The 20,191-nt window shown below is 56.3% G+C and overlaps 2 protein-coding genes across 9 annotated transcripts in view; one reads left to right on the forward strand and one right to left on the reverse strand.

The window, feature by feature from the left end:
* Positions 1 to 4,348, forward strand: part of STRA6 (signaling receptor and transporter of retinol STRA6) — a 30,137-nt gene extending 25,789 nt beyond the window's left edge. For all 5 annotated transcript variants that reach the window (XM_037502124.2, XM_054700199.1, XM_037502126.2 and 2 more), the window contains exons 17-19: positions 295 to 458; positions 730 to 870; positions 1,730 to 4,348. In XM_037502124.2, coding sequence (XP_037358021.1) covers positions 295 to 458; positions 730 to 870; positions 1,730 to 1,884 — 460 coding nt within the window. In that variant the 3' untranslated portion in view covers positions 1,885 to 4,348. The remainder of the gene's footprint in view (positions 1 to 294; positions 459 to 729; positions 871 to 1,729) is intronic.
* A 155-nt stretch (positions 4,349 to 4,503) lies between these two features.
* ISLR (immunoglobulin superfamily containing leucine rich repeat) lies at positions 4,504 to 12,581 on the reverse strand. Of its 4 annotated transcripts, none has more exons than XM_037502130.2 (3): positions 12,538 to 12,581; positions 7,328 to 7,362; positions 4,504 to 6,526 (listed from the first exon to the last, which is right to left on the reverse strand). In XM_037502130.2, exon 3 carries the CDS (start codon positions 6,516 to 6,518, stop codon positions 5,229 to 5,231), a length of 1,290 nt encoding a protein of 429 aa, XP_037358027.1. In that variant the 5' UTR covers positions 6,519 to 6,526; positions 7,328 to 7,362; positions 12,538 to 12,581; the 3' UTR covers positions 4,504 to 5,228. The 4 variants fall into 4 exon arrangements, with proteins under 4 accessions (XP_037358027.1, XP_037358026.1, XP_037358025.1 ...); XM_037502129.2 differs by lacking the exon at positions 12,538 to 12,581 and adding an exon at positions 7,725 to 7,819; XM_037502128.2 differs by lacking the exon at positions 12,538 to 12,581 and adding an exon at positions 7,529 to 7,685.
* Positions 12,582 to 20,191: the final 7,610 nt, after the last annotated feature.

Below are 20,191 nucleotides of genomic sequence, written 5' to 3' on the forward strand. Positions count from 1 at the left end.
TGATCCAGTGGACCTGAATTTAAACCCCAGCCCTGCCACTGACTAGCTCAGAACCCTTCATTTGTAACTAAGTCACAAAATTCTCAGGGCCCCGGCTTCCCTTCTGCAGAAGGGGGTGACACGGCCAGTCCCCCATGAGGGTGAGAGAGTGGGGTGAGAGAGGGGACCGAGCACAGGGCAGGTACACAGGTACGCAGTAAACAGGAGGTACTCAATAAATGCCCAGCAGCTGTGGACACTGAGGCCTGACCTGGGAGGGCTCTGTGCAGGGCCTCAGCCTCTCCTTCTCCCCAGGCGAGCGCTCTATGCCACCACCTTTCTTCTCTTCCCCATCAACGTGCTGGTGGGCGCCTTGGTGGCTGCCGGGCGGGTGCTCCTGTCTGCCCTCTACAACGCTGTCCACCTGGGCCAGATGGACCTCGGCCTGCTGCCCCCTAGAGCCACCACCCTCGACCCTGGTAAGGTCCCTGGGCAGGAGCCAGGGCCGGCTGCTCAGCGACTGAGTGACGGAGGGCTTGTCCTGACCTAGCCTGGCTGGGGAGGTGCCTGTCACCACGGGCGGGGACATGTGCATTGCAGTGCGTCTAGCATGGCCCGTGTGCCCGTGTGTACTGCCCGTGCCGACAGGCAGGGGGTGCAGGGTGCCCTGGGTATGTGTTGGGGTCCTCTGGGGCCTCTGGCCTGCTGGTGGCCCTCGTCCCCCAGCACTACCCCCGCCCGCCCCCCCAGGCTACCACACGTACTGCAACTTCTTGAAGATAGAGGTCAGCCAGTCTCATCCGGCTGTGACCGCCTTCTGCGCCCTGCTCCTGCAGAGGCCCCGGCTCGCGGCAGCGCCCCAGGACGGCCCCAGGCTGGAGGAGGAAGAAGGTGCACATTCCACCCCGAACCGAGCGCTGAAGCCAGCCAGCTCCTCCCAGGAAGGCGGCTTGCCCCTCCCACCCCACCGCGGGCCAGGGGCCATGCCAGGAAAATGCTGCCTTCCTCTCTCGGCTGCCTGTGGGAGGGAGGCAGGGAAAGTTTCCCTGGTCTAGCTCTATCTCGGGGTCACTTTTTCCATGCTAGTGCGCTCTCTCTCTCTCTCTCTCCACATGTGAGCACACATCCCACCTCCGCAGAGGGGTAAATCGCTGTCTTTCTAAGGGACTCTGCTGTCCCCCACCCCCAGAAGCATGCCCCCCACTTTCCCACTGCTGCGGAAGGACAGGCCCCTGAGCTGCCTCCTGTCCTGCCACAGGCCTCATCCTTCTCCTTCTCTGTCTGCCACCTGCAGGATGACATCCCCAGCCGTGGCAGAGGTCTCGCTGCAGCCCCCACTCTTCTATTTTTTTAAAGATTTATTTATTTATGCATACAAGAGCTGGAGCACAGGCCAGAAGTGTGGGGGTGAGAGGATCCACCAGAGACAGAGCGGGGAGCAGAACAGGCAGAATGACTGAAACACACTGCTGAGGGGAGCAGGGACGAGCCAGGAGAGGTCTGCTGTGCCATGTGGTTTGTTCCCTGGCCGGGGATCGAACTCATGCTGCAGTGGCTGGGGACAGCTTCATTAGTTACGTCTTAACCCCTTGCACCACGAGGGAGGCCCCATGTAGCCACACTCTTTCCCCAACTCTATAAGCAACTTCTCATACTATACATGGGTTTTTTAGACTCTGCTCACGTCTGGGTGGTAGGGGTCTAGCCTAGGGGTTTGTTGAGTGACTCACAAAAGGTCTCTCCCTCCCAGGAATGCTGTTGCTGCAGACGAAAGACACTACAGCCAAGGCAGCTGGGTCCAGGGCCCACCGAGGCAGAGCCCGCTGGGGTCTGGCCTACACGCTGCTGCACAACCCAGCCCTGCAAGCCTTCCGGAAGCCGGCCCTCTTAGGTGCCCAGTCCTAAGGATGCTTAAGGCCCAGCCACCTTGTCTTCATCTGTACTGGGGGCTTCCCTGCCTGGCTCTCCTAGCATCTCCCCAAACATGGCTGCCTCTCTGCTTAGCACCAGCTCTGCCAACAGCTCCCCCAGGATCAGCGCCCCAGTACCCAGTCCCAGAGGCCAGGGGCTCTGAGCCAGGAGTTGGGTGGAGGTGTGTCTGGACTACCAGCCTTGGGAAGACTCTAGTCTGCCTCATTAGCCTTATAAAGTGAGGACTCTGGAGAAAGCAATCAGTGGTTTAGGCCCTTGGTCCAAGAGAGCCACACCCTCCCCAAGCTGGCTGTGCCACTGGGCCTCTTCCTGAGCGGAATAGGTGATTCAGGCTGGGGAAGCCTCAAATTCCAGCTCAGCCCCGCTTCACCCTCAGCCTCACCACCGGGGACCAGACGCAGGGATTCTGTCTCTCCTCCCACTCCGCCCTCTCCTCTCTGGGGGCCTCTTGGCCTGCAAGGCAGCTCTGTGCTCCCACCAGCAGCAAAGTCCCAGCTCCAACCAGGACCCACACCCTGAGCTGCCCACACTTGAGAGTCAGATATTTTTGTAGCTGGTGTGTCTTTAGGTATTATGAAAGAGGTGAGTGTATTCCGCGTAATAAACTTGTCCTTGAGAAACAGTCCTCCTTGGAGAGAGGGGCGCAGGGAAAACGGGCCACACTCAGTAAATCAGCATGTCATGAGGCTTGGGTGGGGGTGGGGTGGTCCAGTCACACGTTGGGCTGAGCAGTGGGCGGGGCCCCATCTCTGCTCCCCTTTGGGTGGTGGACAGGAGGCCCCATGATGTCACCCCCGAGTGGTGTGGGCATTGGCTTTGGAAGGAAGACTTAGTCTGGTCTTAAGAAATGACAAGATGTAGGGAGGAAGAGAGATTTCAGGAGATGGGGAAGTAATACGGGTCAAGGTGTGAAGGTGGGGGCTGTGCCTGCGAGTGCAGAGAGGAAGGGCCGCTAGCAGGGGTGTGGAGACGGATTCGGGGGTCCATTCCTCAGGAGGGCAAACTGATTCCACAGCAGCCTGTTGAAAGTTGTCTTCCTGGCCCTCCCTGTGTTGGGGACTGACAGGGTCACAGGGACGGGAAGGCAGATTGGGTCTCTGTCCTACACAAGAAATAGTCACAATGGGCGTAACCAGGCTGGGACACCGGGCACCAGGGGGGCTGTGAGCCAGAGGAGGCGACCTGATCCAGATGAGGAGAGGGCATCTAGGAAGGCTTTCTGGAGGAGGTGGTGCCTGAGCCAAGTCTGGAAAGCTAATTTAGTCAAATGAGCAGGGAAAGGGTGTCCAGACCAAGGGAGCAGCATAAGTGAAGGCACAGAGGAAGACACATCCCAGAGCATTAAGGGGACAGTTGCTAAAGCATCCCAAGCAAGGTGGAAAAGGGTGGGTGACATGAGAGAGCCAGTCCAAGGGACCATGAGCCTGGCTGGGGAACTTGATCCAAGCCTGCTCAGCTGTGAATGGAGCGAGAGATGCCAGGGGGTAGGATGATCAAGACTCGGCTATCATCGTGGACTGGACCCTTAAGCATTTCAATGTCCTACCCCATTGTCCGTCACCTCAGGAAACTGAAGCCCAGAGAGAGAGAGAGAGAGAGAGCAACTTACCACAGGCAGCGCGGCACAGGGACTGGGCTCCACCCTGCCCTCAGAGGCCAGCTGTGCAGCCATCCTTGACTGGCTGCTGGTGACACCAGCTCAGCAGCAGCTCCAGGGTGACCATGGCCTGAGGGGCAGGGAGGCTCTACACACAGGAGGATGGGGAAGGGGTCTAGTCAGCCCCCAGGCTCCTTGGCCTCCCTGCCTCTGAGTTGCTGGGTTCGGCCATTGTGGGGCTCTGGGCTGAGGTTGCAGAGCCCCTCCCACGGGTCTTGTCCATGTGGACTCCCAGATTTTGAAAGGGCCACAGCAGTAGGGAGACATCTCTGACTCTGCACAGATAAGGGGCTCTGCAGCTCCAGGTTCTGACCCCACTCTCACGGTTCCCATTCTAAGAAACCCCGAGATTGCTGCCAGCACCTCCCCTCCAGACCAGTACTACTTGCTCTTTCGGGAGAGACTCCTAGGGAAAAACTTGCCTCCAGAACACCACTTCTTCCTAGAAAGCACCACTCATTTTCTCTGACTGCTCCTTCAGATGTGTTCCTTCTCCGTCTCTCTGGGTCTCACGCTCCCCTCTCTCTCCCCAGTCCTGTCCCTTCCCTGTTCCCATCCCCCCTTATCTGCACACACCCTGCCCCCGCCCTTTTACTCTCCCCCCTTCCCTAACATCTCTTCCAAGAGCAGGACTGGGGAGAGGGGCCACAACCCAGGCCCCCCTCCAAAATGCAGCTTCAGGCCACAGCTGGCCTAAAGGACCACTCAGTGCCACTGGGTGCCCCAGGGAGGCCTCTGAAATGGTGGTGAGGCTCGAACCCCTGATTTCGCAGGAGCTCTTCAGGAGAGAGGGAACAGGCGGTCCTCGCCCACACGGCCCCGCCCTCCAGCCTGCTTGCCCCCTGGTCGAGGGCTCCTGTCACATGTGGGCCGGCGCTGGTGCTGGCCGTCCTGACGGTGCAGCTCCTGGTCCTGTGCCCCACTGAGGGCTCCCAGATACACACAAAACTCCAGGCAGACATGGGAGAGCATCAGAAATGCTGTTTATTTCTCTGCTGGCCCCAGGCTGACTGGCCTCTTGGGAGCAGCAGGCTACAGATGGATGCTTGGAGAGCAAGGAGGGGCTGGCGTGCAGGGTGGAGGAGCGCAGGCCGAGGGTAAGGGTGAGGGGAGATGAAGGCCCATCCCAGATCCTGTCTGAGATTCAGACAAAGAGACTCCTGAGCCCCCAGTCAGCAGAGAGCAACTAGGGGGGCCGGAGCTCAGAGAGCTTCGGGCCCTGCAGCCACAGCCTGTATCCGACCCATCTCTCCTGCGCCTGCGCCTGCGCCCTACCTCCCTGCCCAGCCCGCACCCTGCCCCCAGCCCTCACCCCCTGATCAGTCCCAGGACCCGGATTCCCACCAGTGAGGCGCCACCAGTTGTCTAGGACATGCCCTGCCCCGGCAGTGTGCCGCCCAGCGAGGGAGCGTGGGCAGCGTGGTTAGCAGCAGTGAGCACTTTAGGTGGGAAATCTGGGGATCAGATCTGTCCTAGTCACTAGCTTGGAGCAAGTCTAGAAGTTAGGGGTGGTGAGTGTTCCAGAAGAGATGAGGGGGGGAGGTAGGAAGATGTGGAGGCCCTCCCCGCCCCCGCGAGCTCTGCAGTACTTACAGCAGCAGAGGCCGGGAGGAGCCGGGGAGGCTCTGGAGCCGCCAGCCCAGCCCAGGTTGGGGCGAGTTTAGAAGGAAGGGAGCAAAAGGAGAAGGAGGAGGCTCTGGCCCAGCAAGAGCAGGCGGCGGGGCCGCTGCCCGGGAACCCCTTCTCCTGCTACTGCAGCCTCAGGACTCCCTGCCCTGCTGAGGTAGATGATCACCACGTTGTCCTCAGGCCCCGAAGGCTGCACCTCATTGTCAACTGTGTAGCAGCCCTTGCCCTCGGCCGCTTTGCCGTGGAATCTGTGCCCCAGGGCATCCTCACCACCCTCACCCGGCGTGGCCAGGGCCACGTTCACCGAGCTCTCCGCGCTGCCCAGCTCGTTGCTGGCCAGGCAGCTGTAGGTGCCTTCCTCCGGCTTGCCAAAGTCGGGGATGAGCAGGCTGCCGTTGGCAAAGGCCTGGAAGCGCGGCCGGCTGCCAGCGGCCAGGGCACCGGGCAGGGCGCGCCCATCGGTACCCACATTGGGGCTGGTGATCTCCACGGTGCCACCGGGCGTCTGGATATGCCAGTGGAGCTGGGGGGCCGGCTGCCCATCCACGTCACAGTGGAGCGCCAGCACAAAGCCCGGCCTCAGCTCGGCGCCGTCCTGGCTGGGCTGATAGGTGAGCTGCACGGAGGGCGCGGAGCAAGGCAGAGGCAGCAGGCGGTTCAGTGGGGTGCCCTTGAGCACGTGGGGGGAAGTGCAAGTGATGTTGCCCTGCTCCGGGATGGACACGGCCGTGGTCAGGGCCCACGTCTTGAACCACATGATGCTGCACGTACAGTCGAAAGGGTTATCGTTGATCTGCAGGTGAGACAGCGCCGTGAGCGGCGCGAAGGTGCCCTCGGCCAGCGAGTGCAAGCGGTTGTGGTTGAGCTGCAGTGAACGCAGGGCACGGAGGCTGCGGAAAGCGTCGCGGGGAATGAAGGTCAGCTCGTTGCTGTCCATCTTGAGCAGCTGGAGGGCACTGAGGTTGTGCAGGTCACTCCAGGCAAAGTCGGAGATGAGGTTGTGGCTGAGGTCCAGGCTCTTGAGGTTGCCCAGAGGGGCCAGGGCGCCAGCGGCCACCGTGCGGATCTCATTGTGTGCCAGCCACAGCGACTGCAGCAGGATCACCTCCCTGAAGGCGCCCTGTGGCAAGCCTGGCAGCCGGTTGGCTGACAGGCTCAGCGTGGTTACATTGGCCGGGAAGCCGGGTGGCACAGCCTCCAGGTCTCGGTAGGCACAGTCAGCAATTTGGAAACCATACTTCTCCCCACAGTCACAGGGCTCGGGACAGGCCCGCACCAGGCCCAGGAGGACCACCCAGCACAGCAGATAAAGCTCCTGCATCCTTGCTCCTGTGGAGACAGACAAGGCACCCGGGTGACCCCAAAGACCCATGGAAGGAGCTCACCCCCTCAGGACCGCGGTTCAGAGCCCTCCCCCAGTAGAAGGCCATGCCCTACACAACCCAGCTAAGACCCCATGCCACCTAGCCCACTACCCCCATTCCACAGAAAGGGAAACTGAGGCCCAAGGGACCAGGACTTGCCTGAGGTCATGCAGCCAGGCTGGGCGAAGACAGGACAGAAGCAGCCCCAGCACCTCCTCCCAGCAGAGAGCTCTCCCTGCCCGGACAGCTTCTAGCTGACTTTATGACTTGAAATCTGCTTTTCAGCCGCCCCCTCCCCCAGCACTTCACAGAACCTCCCTCCTGCCCTCCCACATCCTGGCTGCAGTCCCTCCCACCAGAGCCCCCCATAGGTATGCTTTGCCCTAGTCCAGACAAGGCTCCTTGTGCAGTGCACACCACCCCCATCCGCCCCACCCCCCTCCCGCTCCTATGGGCCGTGACCACAGCAGACACCAGACTCTTTCTATAGAATCACACCCGTGGCCTGTTCTGTTCAAACTACACCAGGCAGCTGCCTAAATAACCCACCCCCCACCCCCGGCCCCCAACCTCTCAGCTGGCTTGGGCGAGGCCACTTGCTCAACCAAAACGCTGCTGAGATTCCAGGCTGCAGCTGTCAGAGGGGCAAGATGCCCCTGGACAGATCCCAGCAGGGGATGGGGCCCAGCTCCTCAAGCCAACAAGGACGTGCCCCGAGGGGCTTGGCCCTGAGCGCAATAGACCACCCCTTCTCCCACTGACTTACCTTCAAAGTACTCTTTCTTGGTAGCTGAGTCGCTTCTAAGATGGACCCAAAAAGCAACAAAGGACAAAATTAGCTTGAGAGTCTGCAGGGCGGGTAGAGAGCACCGGGGGACGCCCAAGATGCTGGAAGAAGGGCAGCCTGGCCCCTACCTACCCCCTTGGGTTGGCATGCCCGCCCCTGCCCTGCGCCTGCCCTCCTTACAGGGTGCCTAGGACTTCTGCTGAGAGGAGGCTAGAGTTTGGAGAAGGAGCCCAGGCCCGCGTTCCCTCCGTCCAGAAAAACAACCGCTTCTCTGCAGCAACAAGGACCCGTGTTTCATAAGTGACACCAGAAACTTGAGGGAGAAAAGATGCCAAATTTTTTGGGGTTTTTTTCCCCCTCCCTCTCTCTCACTCACTTTTAGCAGCTTCAGCTTCCTTAAAGACACAGCATGATCTGGACAGGACCCAAGAAAAGAAGGGGCCAGAAGGGCTTTTATGGAGGAAAAGCGAGAAACTGGCTGAATCTCATGGAAGGCAGGGGACTTCTAACCTCGCTTCAAACAAGAATAAAAAAGTGGGGGGGAGTTCACCAAGCCGGGATTGTTTGAGCGGGTGTGTATCCCCATTGTGTGTACACGCGTGTGGGTGCGATATCTCTATGTGTGCAGATGAGTTTGTGTACTTGTGGGTACAAGACCCTGTGTATGGGAATTTGTGTGTGTCTGGGAATGTCTGAGTGTGTGTGTTTGTGTAGGTGTGCGGCTGTCTGTGTGTGAGTTTGTGGAGACTTAGTGGTGATAGGTGTGAGTTTGGATGTGTGTTTGGGTTGTGTGTGTCTGTGTGGGTGATGCATGTGTTTCATTGAAAAGTTGAGAAGGCCAGAGTGTACGAACACTCACAAGGCCCCAGCGCCTCTATGAGAAGCCACAGTGTTGGTCCTGTTTTGTAAGGAAATCACGTCCCCCTGGCCCATGTCCTGTTGGGTCCGAGACTGGACCCAACTGGACTGCTCTGAACACACCTCACTGTCTAAGCAGGTCCCAAGGTGCCAAGGCTCCAGACCCATGCTGGGTGGGAGGTGACAGGGAGCAGAAGCCACAGCAGAAAGCTTGGAACAGGAGCCAGCTGGGCTCCGCCTTCCCTGGCTGGGATTCTGAAACACAGAGGCTCAGAGGTGGACCCGTCACCGAGGACAGCCCACCTGGCAGGCAGAGGTGAGGTTGAGGGGCCTCATTCCTTCCAGAATATGCTCTCTGTGTTGTTTCTTGGCTTTTTGGCTAAAGTCTAGTGCCGAATATTCTCTCTGTGACTCAGAGCATGACCCCCACCCCCCAGAGGTGCTGCATAACTGGGGGGCAGCCTTGCCCTCTCTGGACACGGGACTCCTAGCAATGTATGAAAGGGGCCTGTATCTCCAGGGGACCATAACTGAAACTTTTTCCCTGGAGGGCCCAGGGGAGTAGAGTGGTAAGAAGGAAGAAGCCCCAATCAAGAAAGCTGGAGGATAAAAAGATGAGCGAGCCCCCAGAATGGAAATTTGTGGACTGGATAATCTTGTCCGGCATAACATACACCTACAGGTATCCGCCCACACTGCCTTCCCTTTCTCTCTGTGTAACTGACTAAATTCTGCTCATGACTCAATTTACCCTCTTGGCAGGCCAAAGACAAACGGGTGTAGCTTAGGCTGAAGGCATCCCCAAGGGGCCCCCATCCCGGCTGGTCTCACGTACAGTCCCCTGCCACTGAGCAAGGGCACACAAGTCCTGGTAAGCACAGTGTGCTCCCTGCAAAGTGACTCAGAGCATGACCCCCACCCAGGCTGATGCTGATGATATCCTTATAGCCTGAGCTCCATTCCACCGCCGGTGAAGCCCTCTCTGGCATCATTGTTGTGCTGGAGAATTTTTAGGAAAGTTCTGAATTTGGTGGATCAGTCTGAGGCTAGAAGCCCACATATCCAGGGCTCAATAAACCAGTCGGGGAGGACTTCCTGGTGGAGGGGGGCTTCCCTCTGCTTTGGCACAGACCATAAACCACTATTACCCATATAGGGGACACCTCACTTCCTTGGAGCTCAGTTTTTACCCTGCCCTCCTCCAAAGCACACCAGGGTCAAAGTGCGAAGATCTCCCTATTCTCTGCCCCTCCTGCTGTGGTTGGCGCCTCCCGGCAAAGCATGTCAGGATTCCATTAAACATCACCTCATCAGAGTAGCCCTTCTGAGACATAGGGTCCCCCTTTAATTGCCCTCACAGACCTCCTGTTTTTTATTCATGGTTCTAACTGTCATCTGTAGTGATTTCTTTACCTCTCTTGAGTACGAGAGCTTCTCTCTGCTAGAGCAGAAGCCTGGTGAGGGGTGGGTCTCGCCCTCTCAATGGCTGTTCATCACTGGCACAGAGAAGCTCAGAAAACATCTCTTGAGTCAATGAATGGATGAATGGGCGAGGCAGCCCGATGCCGGAAACAGAAGGGCTTTAGGGTCAGCTTCTTCACCTCTTTGTTTTACGGACAGGGCCTCTGGGCCCAGACAGGGGGAGGGATGGGTCCAAGGCTGAGCGGTTCCTCATGACAGGATGTTTTACGACTGTTTCTCACACGTGGAGACCCAGCCTTCCCAGGAAGGGGCACCCTTGGGTCCCGACTTCTGGTCACTGAAGACTTTGATGGCAGATGTACATTAGGCTGCCCTCAAAACCCCACTGAGGAAGTCATGGGGTGAAGGCAGGAGAAATCAGAGAGACCAGGCCCTCCCTCTCCACCACCATGGAAACGCATCACTAACAGCTCTCTCCTCCCCAGCTGCCCAGATCCCCTTACTGCTGAGGGGCAACTATGCCCCAACCCCATCAGGAAGGGTGGCAGAGCAAGGACCACCAGCGCCCAGGGGGCCTCAGCTAGGAACCATCCCATCCTCCAAGGCATTTCACAGGGGGACACCAGGGCCACCCCGTGGAGCCCGAGGAGGAGCAGGCGTCTCTACCTCCCAGCTAGTCACACACCTTTCAAGATGGGTGAGGCTCACTAAGGGGCCGGTTGCCTCTTAGATAGTCCTCCACTCCCCCAAAAGTTCCCTTGAAAGGCTCATCCCACAGGAGAAAATTCAAGCAGGCCTGAGACAAGCCAGAGGGATGCTCCCCTTCCTCCTCAAGGCTCAGAAACTCATTCCTCTCTGTCCCAACCCCACCCCAAGATTGACTCAGTCCTGGAGATGGGGCCCTCGGGGAGTAGGTGGAGCCCTTGCAGTTCTTAACTGTCCCAGAATACAGATGGAGGCCTAGATGCCCAGGCCTGGAGCGTTCCTCTCAGACCTTCAAGCCGCTCCCCCTTCCCTGGGGTCCTCAGCAGCCCCGAGCAGTGGAAGGAAGAATGGATGCGGGGGGACTAAGGGCCCAGGCTTGGGGTCCCCTCCTGCAGCCCTGGTCCTGCTCCTGTGGGCTTCAGAGTAGCTTGTGGTAAAGTGACCAACAGGTTTGCCTAGAACTGAGGGGTTTTAGGGGGCATGGACTTTCAGAGCTAAAATCTGGACAGTCCCATGCAAACGAGGGCTGTTGGTCACCACAGCACAGGAGGGGATGCTCACTTCTTCCCCCAGTTTTTCTTCCTGCTCCCCCTTCCTCAACCCTCAGAGGCCCAGCCCTTCCTCCTCCCCTTCCTACCAACTCCGCCTCCGCCCTGGCGGCCAATCCCGCCTTCTGGGTCCTGCTCAGCTGGGACTCTCCCACCCCAAAGAGGCCCCACTCCAGCGACCTGGGGGCTGCTGACTGCCACGTCAGCTTTTCCTGGAAGGCAAAAAAAGATCCTGGAGAGAGAGAGAGAGAAAGCAAATGGAGTGGGAGGTCCAGAGCTCAGCAGGGCGAGAACTGGAGAGAGACCAGAGGTGGAGAAACGGGTGGGGGGGAGGGCAGGCGGGAGAGGAGGAGGAAGGCCCTGGGCCTCCAGCGCCAGTCGACAGAGAGTAAAGACAGAAAGTAAAGGAGGGCAGCAAGCCTCCGAGGGAGAGGAGAGGAATCTGGAGGAGGCTGGAATAGCCCCAAGAGGAAGGAAACAGTGGGGCTCAGATGTGCGGCCAGCTGTTCTCGCCGAGCCCTGGCCACAGGGCCCAGAGGGGCCGGCCGGTCTGGATCTCAACCCGTCTCTAAGCAGCTTGTTGGAATAAGCGGGAGGAAGCTCAGCAGACTCCTGGCAGGACATGTTGAAGCCTCTGAGTCTCCTGCAGGCGGAGGCTGGCCTGGTCCTTGAGAAGATGGGGTTCCAGAGGCATCTTGCTGGTGCCTATGTTTGCGGGTGCACACAAGCTCGGGGAGGTGGGGCACAGAGGACATCCATATGTTCCCAGATCGCCCAAGTGTGGGGACTTCACAACGTGACCCCCCTTCTGGGCCTCGGTTCTTCTGTGCTGTGGTGGAACTGGATTAAAGTTCGGTCCTGCCCTTCTAAAATTTCTAGTGAATACCTACATCCCTACCCGGCAGCTGCGTGCCTGTCTGTGTTCACACACGTGTGCATCTGTGCTGCGTTTCCACGCACATGGGTGGGTGACAGGGGTGCTGTGAGCGTGGCTCCCTGGGTGTGGGTGGAGCGGAGAGCAGGCCTGTCTTCTCCCCGACGGCAACCTTGGCGGGAGGCCCAGCCCACTGACCTGTTCCCAGGCTGACCCACAGCGGGCCTCTGCCTCTGTCCTTCCCCTCTCTCCACCTCGCTCTCGCGCACCCCTACCGGCACGCGGGCCAGTGGCTGGCCCCTGGCTACTTCTCCAGCCACGTCTCCACCCTGCTCGTTGTGTCCAGCACTGCACATCACCTGCTCCCACCTGGAGGGGGTACTCTGTACCCCTATTTTGTGCTCTTTTCTAGAGTTGTTCAAAGGCTGGCTCCCCAGAAAGGTCCTCCCATGCCACCAAATTAATAGCCCTGTCACCCTCTGCTCCTCGCCCTGAACCTTATGCCCCCCTCCTGTCGTTGCCATGACGTGACGTGGCTGTGGGCATATTCTTTGCCCCAGAGGGAGCTGCACCTGGTGCTCGCTCACTTCCTCACCCCAGCGCCTGCCAAAGGTCCAGCCACTCGGCTGCTCGGGAAAGGGCCGGTGAAGAACTGGAGGATCCCTCTGGCTCCCACAGGAAGCCTCTGCACCCTGCCCTGGAGTCCCCAGCCCCTCCTTGCCCCTCCCCTCTGTGACCTCCCCACACAGCATTCCCCCACTCCCCCCGCCCCTGCTCCTCACCATCCTCACAGCTCGCTCCAGAACGTTCCCTCAGTCCTCAGGCACATTTGCAGCAGCACTGACTGGGGTACATTTCATAGGAATTATTTTTCTTCCTCCCTGGGCTGATCCCTCCATCTCCAGGAATGCGGACCTTGGCCACACACCCAGGGCACATAGCAGATCTCCGTCTTTCAGCCGCAGCCACTCACTCCCAAAGCCAGGGATGGAATTGGGTGTGTTATGAATGAGAGCGGGTGTGAGGTGCTGGGTGGGGGCCCAAGTTACAGGAGCAGGACCCTAGTCCACCTGCAGGGGCAGTGGGCCCTAGGGATGGGCCAGGGGCATTTATTAGGGGTCAGCTAGAAAAGACAGTGTCTAAATGTGGATTCAGGCTCAGCGGGGAGGGCAGAGTCTGGAGTATAGACGGGAGAGTAGCCACAGTCTCTGTCCTGTCGAGAGAGTGGAGTCCAAGCAGCAGGCAGAGGACTAAGGAGTAAGGCAAAGAGAAAGACTAAGGGGAAAGAGGGAGGCAGAGGCAGAGCTGGGGGGCTGGGGTGCAGACAGAGAGCTAGGCATGAGGAAAACAGGGGTGGGGAACACCAGTGACAGCAGGAGGAAGGTGGAGGGTCTGGTTGACAGCAGAAAGCCACTCGGCACCTGCTTCGCATCTGCAGGTGGGGCTGCAGCGCTGTCTCTGTGAGACGCTCTCCACCAACCCCCAGAAAGAGGCTGCAGCCAGGCCCCTGGGCTTTCCCCAGCCCATTGCACCTGGAAGCAGCACCTGGCAAGGGGGGTAGGAGTGGGCCTCACAGGCCATGCTGACCTCGGCCAAGTAAACTTGGGAAGTGAACTGGGCGGGACAAAATGTCACACAGCCACTAAGGGCTGTAGAAGTCCTGAAATAGGACAGGAAGGGAGGTGAAAGCAGGAGGGATCAGGAAGATTTGAGGGAAGAGTTAGGACTTGAATAGTTTTCATGTTTCATCAAAGAAAAGCATGCACCTGGTGAAAGAAAAGTCAAATGGACAGGGACCTCCCTGGTGGCGCCAGGGGTTAAGCGTCAGCACTATGAAGCTATCCGCAGCCACTGCAGCACGAGTTCGATCCCCCGCCAGGGAGGTGACCCACATGGTGCAGCAGACCTCTCCTGCCTCGCCCACTGCTCCCCTCAGCAGTGTATTTCAGTCAGTCTGCCTGTTCTGTTCCCCGCACACTCTCTGGTCCTCTCACACCCTGAACCTCTGGCCTGCACCCCAGTTCTTGTATGCATAAATAAATAAATCTTTATATAAAAAAAATCAAATGGACAGCTTGGCTTATAACAAAATGCCATGGTTTTCTGCTCTCCCTCTTTCCCTCCCCCATCCATTCCCCAGAAGCAACAACCTCGGATGGTTTGTTTTCGGTTCTGCTGCGGTTACACGCATCGGGCCTGCCCATAATATGTACAGGGCCTGGGGCACAGATACAGTTGGAGGCACACACACCGTATGTCTAAGTGCTTAAAAGTTACAAATCCTACAAACTATGTATTATCTTCTATTCTTCTACCTTGACGCATGTACCTTCATAATCACTTGAAGGCCTAGTTCAAATTCAGAATTTAGAATTCTTAGACCCCTGGAGTCCCAGGCCAGAAGTAGACAGGCAGGCAGCCCCGGCCCCCAGCCTGAAGTTGTCCATATTTCTTCTCCCAGTTCAGGCTCCGTCCTGTACCACTAAGGACCCCAGGTTTAATAGGTAGGCACCCCAATCCTCACATCTAGGGGGGTAAGTATAGTCCTTTCTGGGAAGGGGTAGTCAGTACTGGAGAGGAGCAGAAGGTAAAAATACAGAGGTCCCAGAAGCAGATTAAGGCCATTTCATCTGGGCAGAGAATCCCAGGGTCCCAGGTTCAGAAGTGGACACGCAGGCTCTAGGTTTCCCCCTGGCAGAGGCAAGGCCAGGGTAGGGCTCCAGACGAAATATAGAACACTAGTCAAATTTGAATTTCAGGGCCTCCCTGGTGGGACAAGGGGTTAAGTGTCAGCACTATGAAGTAATCCACAGCCGCTGCGGCGTGAGTTTGATCTCTGGCCAGGGAGGTGACCCGCGTGGCGCTGCAGACCTCTCCTGTCTCACCCGCTGCTCCCCTCAGCAGTGTATTTCAGTCAGTCTGCCTGTTCTGTTCCTCACTCTGTTGCTGGTGAATCCTCTCACCCCCCCACACCTCTGCCCTGTACCCCAGTTCTTGTGTGCATAAATAAATAAATCTTAAAAAAAATTGAATTTTAGACAAATGGCAAATAACTTTTTAGGGTAAGTATGTCCCAAATATTACAAGGGATATATTATTATATTATGCTAAAATAACAACAACAACAACAAAATCTTATTCATTGCTGATCTAAAATCAACTAAATTTGGCAACTCTAGGCTACAGAAGGGCCAGAGCAGAGCCCTCTAAAGCATGGGGCTTGGGCCCAGGCACCCCATCGTGTGGATTTAAATGCTTTGACCTGCCTATGTCTGAATGGATGCCTAGATTACCTCGTCTTGGTATAGAAATTATAGTCAGCATGTAATGACTCTCTTATGGGTTAAATTGTGTCCCTCAAAGGATGCATTGGAGCCCTAATCCCCACTACCTCAGAAGGTGACCTTATTTGGAAATAGTGTCTTTAAAGAAGGAAGTTAAAATGAAGTCATTAGGGTGAGCGCCAACCCAGTATAATTCCCTTAAAAAGGAAACTGAGGGCCTCCCCTGGTGGCGCAGCAGTTGAGTGCTGGGCTGCTAAGCTGCCCGCAGACTCTAAAACGCTGGATCGATTCCTGGCCACCAGCGAGGGTCCCACATGGCATGGAGACCTCTCTTGCTGCGCCCGCTGCTCCCCTCAGCAGTGTATTTCGTCAGTCTGCCTGTCCTCTTCTGTTCCCCGCTCTGGCTCTGGTGAATTCTCTCAACACTACCGTGCTTCTGACTGTACCCAGTGCTTGCATAAATAAATATTTAAAAATAAATAAACAAATAAATAAATAAAAATAAAAAGGAACCTGGGGGGCACACAATGTAGGGACACAGGGGAGATGGAGATGAAGGCAGATATTGGGGCGATGCATTCACAAGCCCACAAGCACCAAAGGTTGCTGGCAAGTCATCGGAAGCTTGGAGATTAGAAGCAGATTATTTCCCAGCCCTCTGGCCTCCAAAGCTGCGAGGCAATGTGTTTCTGTTGTTTAAGTCTCGCAGTTTTTAGTACTTGCTTATGGCAACCGTTGGACACAAATACACTCGCCTCTGAAAATAAGGTTTTGGGTCATTTAGAGACTCTTTCTTCTCTCCCCTACTCCTGTTTTTTTTCCCCTAAGATTTATTTAATTTTTAAAAAAGATTTATTTATTTATGCATACAAGAACTGGGGTACAGGCCAGAGATGCAGAGGATGAAGGGATTCACCAGAGACAGAGTGGGGAACAGAACAGGCAAAGTGACAAAATACACTGCTGAGGGGAGCAAGCGAGACAGGAGAGGTCTGCTGCTCCATGTGGGTTGCTCCCTGACTGGCCGGGGATCGAACTTGTGCTGCAGAGGCTGCGGTTTGCTTCATAGTGTGGTGCTTAACCCCGTGCAACACCAGGGAGGCCCTAAAGATTTATTTATTTATGCATACAAGAACTGGGGTACAGGTCAGAGGTACGGGGGGATGAGAAGATCCACCAGAGACAGAGTGGGGAACAGAACAGGCGGAATGACTGAAATACACTGCTGAGGGGAGCAGCGGGGAGACAGGAGAGGTCTGCTCGCCGTGTGGGTAGCTCCCTGGCCGGGGATCGAACTCATGCTGCAGTGACTGTGGACAGCTTTATAGGTTGCATCTTAACCCCTTGTGCCACCAGGGAGGCCCCTACTCCTGGTTTTTGTTAATTAAAATGACCTTGGTTGTTCTATGGGCTTTATGTGTGCCCTAAACAATACATCTTACCTCCAACTCTGTAGAGACCACAGCCTAACGAGTTCCCACCACATAAAATGAGAACTGGATCATTCCCATCCCTTCTCTTACCTCCCCAAGTTTCTGCCTCTCAACCTAAGTCTGCAAACCTCTTCCTCTGCTGAATTTATAATAGCACAGTTGCATTTTGTACACAGATTGACTTTATAGATTTATTTATTTATTTATTTATTTATTTATTTATTTATTTATTTATTTATTTATTTATACAAGCACTGGGTACAGTCAGAAGCGCGGGAGGGTGAGAGAATTCACCAGAGTCAGAGTGGGGAGCAGAGCAGGCAGAAGGACCGAAGTACACTGCTGAGGGGAGCAGTGGGCAGCAGGGGAGGTCTGCGCACCATGTGGGACCCTCCTCCGGGAGCAGGGGAGCAGCCGGGGATCAAACTGGCGCTGCAGAGGCCGCGGGCAGCTTCGCCACCCAGTGCTCAACCGCTGCGCCACCGGGGAGGCCCCACAGATTGACTTTAAAAGTTCAAGAAATCAATCAAGAATATCACATCCTCATGCTGCTGCATCCAGGAGTATCCAAAAATGACATTTCTCCCCGATCCCCAGACACCTCGAGAGAGATGGCTGAGAACACACCAAGGTCAAATAAACATATTCCATTTCCTTAGGCCCATCAATTGTTCAGAGACAAGCCACATTTTGCTTCCTTTCTATTTGGGTGATGGCTTTTTTGTCCAGTTTTTAATTTCCTGGGGCTTTTAATTGCTTTCTTTATTCTAGTTGTCAAAAGAACATTATGCCTTTGCCAAGCACTAAAAATGACCCAGCATTGTATCCATCCCCTCGCGCTGGCATCGCCTGGGATCAGCGGCTCCTACTTTTCTTAATTAGTTGCTTCATCCGCCTATGGCTCCTTCTGTTTATTTTTTTCCTTCTGTTTATTTTTGCTTGCAAGCAGTTGGAAGCCCCTGGCAACCCCAAAGCCTTCTCAACTTGAGGACCCAATAGGAGGCCGAGTAGAGAGAACACACTCTCCTCCCCAGTATGTGACCATAATGTCCCTCCCGGGATACTGTCAGAGCTGGGAACTTTCTACTCCAAGAAGACCCTCTCTTTGGAGAAGTTTTGAGGCTCCCTTTGTTGGACCAACCCGGACCCACAACTGGTCTTTTCTGGTGCCCCTCCCACTCAGCTCAGTCCCCACTCAGGGATGTCCTCCTGCAGCTCCCAGTCAAGGACTGCGTCCTGTGGCTCACCGCTCCATTGCTTCTGCTCTGCTCGCCCCCCAGGAGCCCCAGTGTTCACATCTGAGCATGAGGCTCTCCAAAACTCATATCTACCTTTCTTTAAATAGCTACTATGTGTTAGATATTTTATAATACTCCCTCCTTACAGGGCCTCCCTGGTGGCGCAAGGGGTTTAAGCACCGCACTATGAAGCAATCCGAAGCCTCTGCAGCACGAGTTCAATCCCCGGGGTCGGCCAGGGAGCATCCCACATGGCACAGCAGACCTCTCCTGGCTCGCCCGCTGCTCCCCTCAGCAGTGTACTTCAGTGGATCTGCCTGTTCTGCTCCCCACCCTGTCTCTGGTGAATCCTCTCACCCCCTACACCTCTGGCCTGTACCCCAGTTCTTGTGTGCATAAATAAATCTTTAAAAAAAATACTCCTTCCTTACAACCACACAGAAGGTAGGTATTTGCACTGCCCATTTTAGACATAAAAGCATTAAGGTCCAGGTTAAGGCATTTCAATGCCCCTTGATTAGAAATAGGGGACCGGTTCAAACTCACATCTATCGGATTCTCCAGCCCTAGTAGTTCTTTCATTCCATTGAGAGGGCTTATGGGCTGCCTAGGATGTGGCTTCAACAGGAATGAGAAGGATAAAGGACACGTAGGAGGAATTTGATCCAAAGCCCAAAGCCCAAGCTCTGCGGAGGGCCAGTGGGAACTGACATGCTTGAAGGGAGTCGGGGCCAGGGTGCCCACTGGCTGCTCTCTCAGGGTGCCGGGGAGGGGGGGCGGAGGTGGGGGGAGGGTGCTGGTGCAACACATGGCTGTGAGGGCAACAGAAGAGCTAGGATTTATGAACAGCACCTGGTGCAGATCTGCTAGCTTAGGAAGCGGGGAGAGGCGTGCCCGGCACAGGGAGAAGCAGGGGGCAGGTGGGGGCAGGGGAATAAGCAGGTATGAGGGATGTAAGGACACGGCCGAAGGGACACACGTTGGGCCTGAGGGGGGCTAAGGGGGCTCTCCTCTAGCCTGCAGGAAGAACGCAGCGCCTACTCCTGGGCGCCAGTCACAAAGGGGTGGCGGGAGGCAGCAACCCCAACAGTCTAGACACTATTTCAGTTCATGTTCCCCTCTGGGCTCTTGCTGTGGGCAGCGAGGCAGGTTCTGGGGAGAAGCAGGGCCAAGGTTGACAGCAGGCTGCCTCCCAGAGCTTCAGCGGCTGCCAGCCTCTGAGCCAGCAGGCGCCCGCCCCTCCCCCCCTCCTTCTTTCCTCTGAGAACTTCCAGGACTCTGGGGAGGAGCCTGTTTGATCCTCCCTCATGCTGCTCCCGGGCCAAAAGCTGCTATTTTCCCCAGAAAAAGCTCAGCATCAAGCATGCTCCCAGGATCCTGCCCACACCTGTCCCACTCTCCAGTTTCACAGAAGGAATTTTCCTTGTTTTTGTTTTTGTCCCAGTTCCACTGGAGACAGCTGTGAACGTCCATCCAAGGGCTGCTGTGACATTTTAGGATAATGCAATACCACTGCAGTATAGCAGAATGGCTGAAAAAGAAAACATTTTATAAAACTCTGAAATTATCAAGTGCTAATTAGGAGGCAGAGAAACTCATACATTGCTGAGGGGAGCACGAAATGGTGCAAGCACTTTGGAAAACAATCTGGGCTTGGAAGAGGGGTTCCCAGGTCAGAGATGCAGCCAAGCTTGCCCCGCTCTGCTGCGTCCCAGTGTGAGACCCTGTAGGGTAAGGAAAAATGTCAGGCTTTTCTGCCCTCCCGCCATCAGGATAGATGATGGATCCTTGTCCTGAATGCATGCCTGATGGCGGGCACCTGGAGTAGGGTGTGGGCATAGGTAGATGGGATTCACCTGGGCTGAGACTGGGCTTTTAAGGGCAGCATCACGGGGACGCCAGCAGAAGCCAAAAGAGAAGCAGAAGCAGAAGCTGAGATCACCGGAGAGCCCAGATAGAGTGAGGATTTGCTGGGGGCTGGGAGGCCTGCCAGCCTCCCGGCCCCCCAGCACCCCTGCCTGCTGTGTACCGGGTAAATCCCAATAAAAGACCTGCAAAAGCCACTGAGGACTCTGACTCCTCCTTTACCCGGTCTGCTGGATCATAGAAAACCTGCACCATGTCCAGTCCTGCCCTTTACAGACCCGGACCACTGACCACCGACCACCGTATGGGGTCAGATTGCCCATGGGGTTTCAGTTTTGAAACCAGCATGACTTTGAAAACATGCCAATCAGGTTTGAGACCCAGGTACCCTGCAGGGCATGTACGCCTGGGCAGCAGGCAGATTCACACTCAGACCTCCTTCACTCCTGAGTTCTGAGACTCAGACCTCCAAGACATCTCTCCTGGAAAGACCTTCTGTTCCTGCCTTCCCTTCTACTCATAGCTTCAAATCCTTGAGTACTGCTGGCTGGCTTCCGGACTGCTGCTCCTGCCTCCGGCTCTGCTTCCAGAGGGCCTACGAGAGGTACCACTGGC

The sequence above is a fragment of the Talpa occidentalis genome, unplaced genomic scaffold (assembly GCF_014898055.3).
Source record: "Talpa occidentalis isolate TD23 unplaced genomic scaffold, MPIMG_talOcc4v2.1 talOcc4.11, whole genome shotgun sequence".
In the NCBI taxonomy this organism is placed as follows: Eukaryota; Metazoa; Chordata; class Mammalia; order Eulipotyphla; family Talpidae; genus Talpa; species Talpa occidentalis.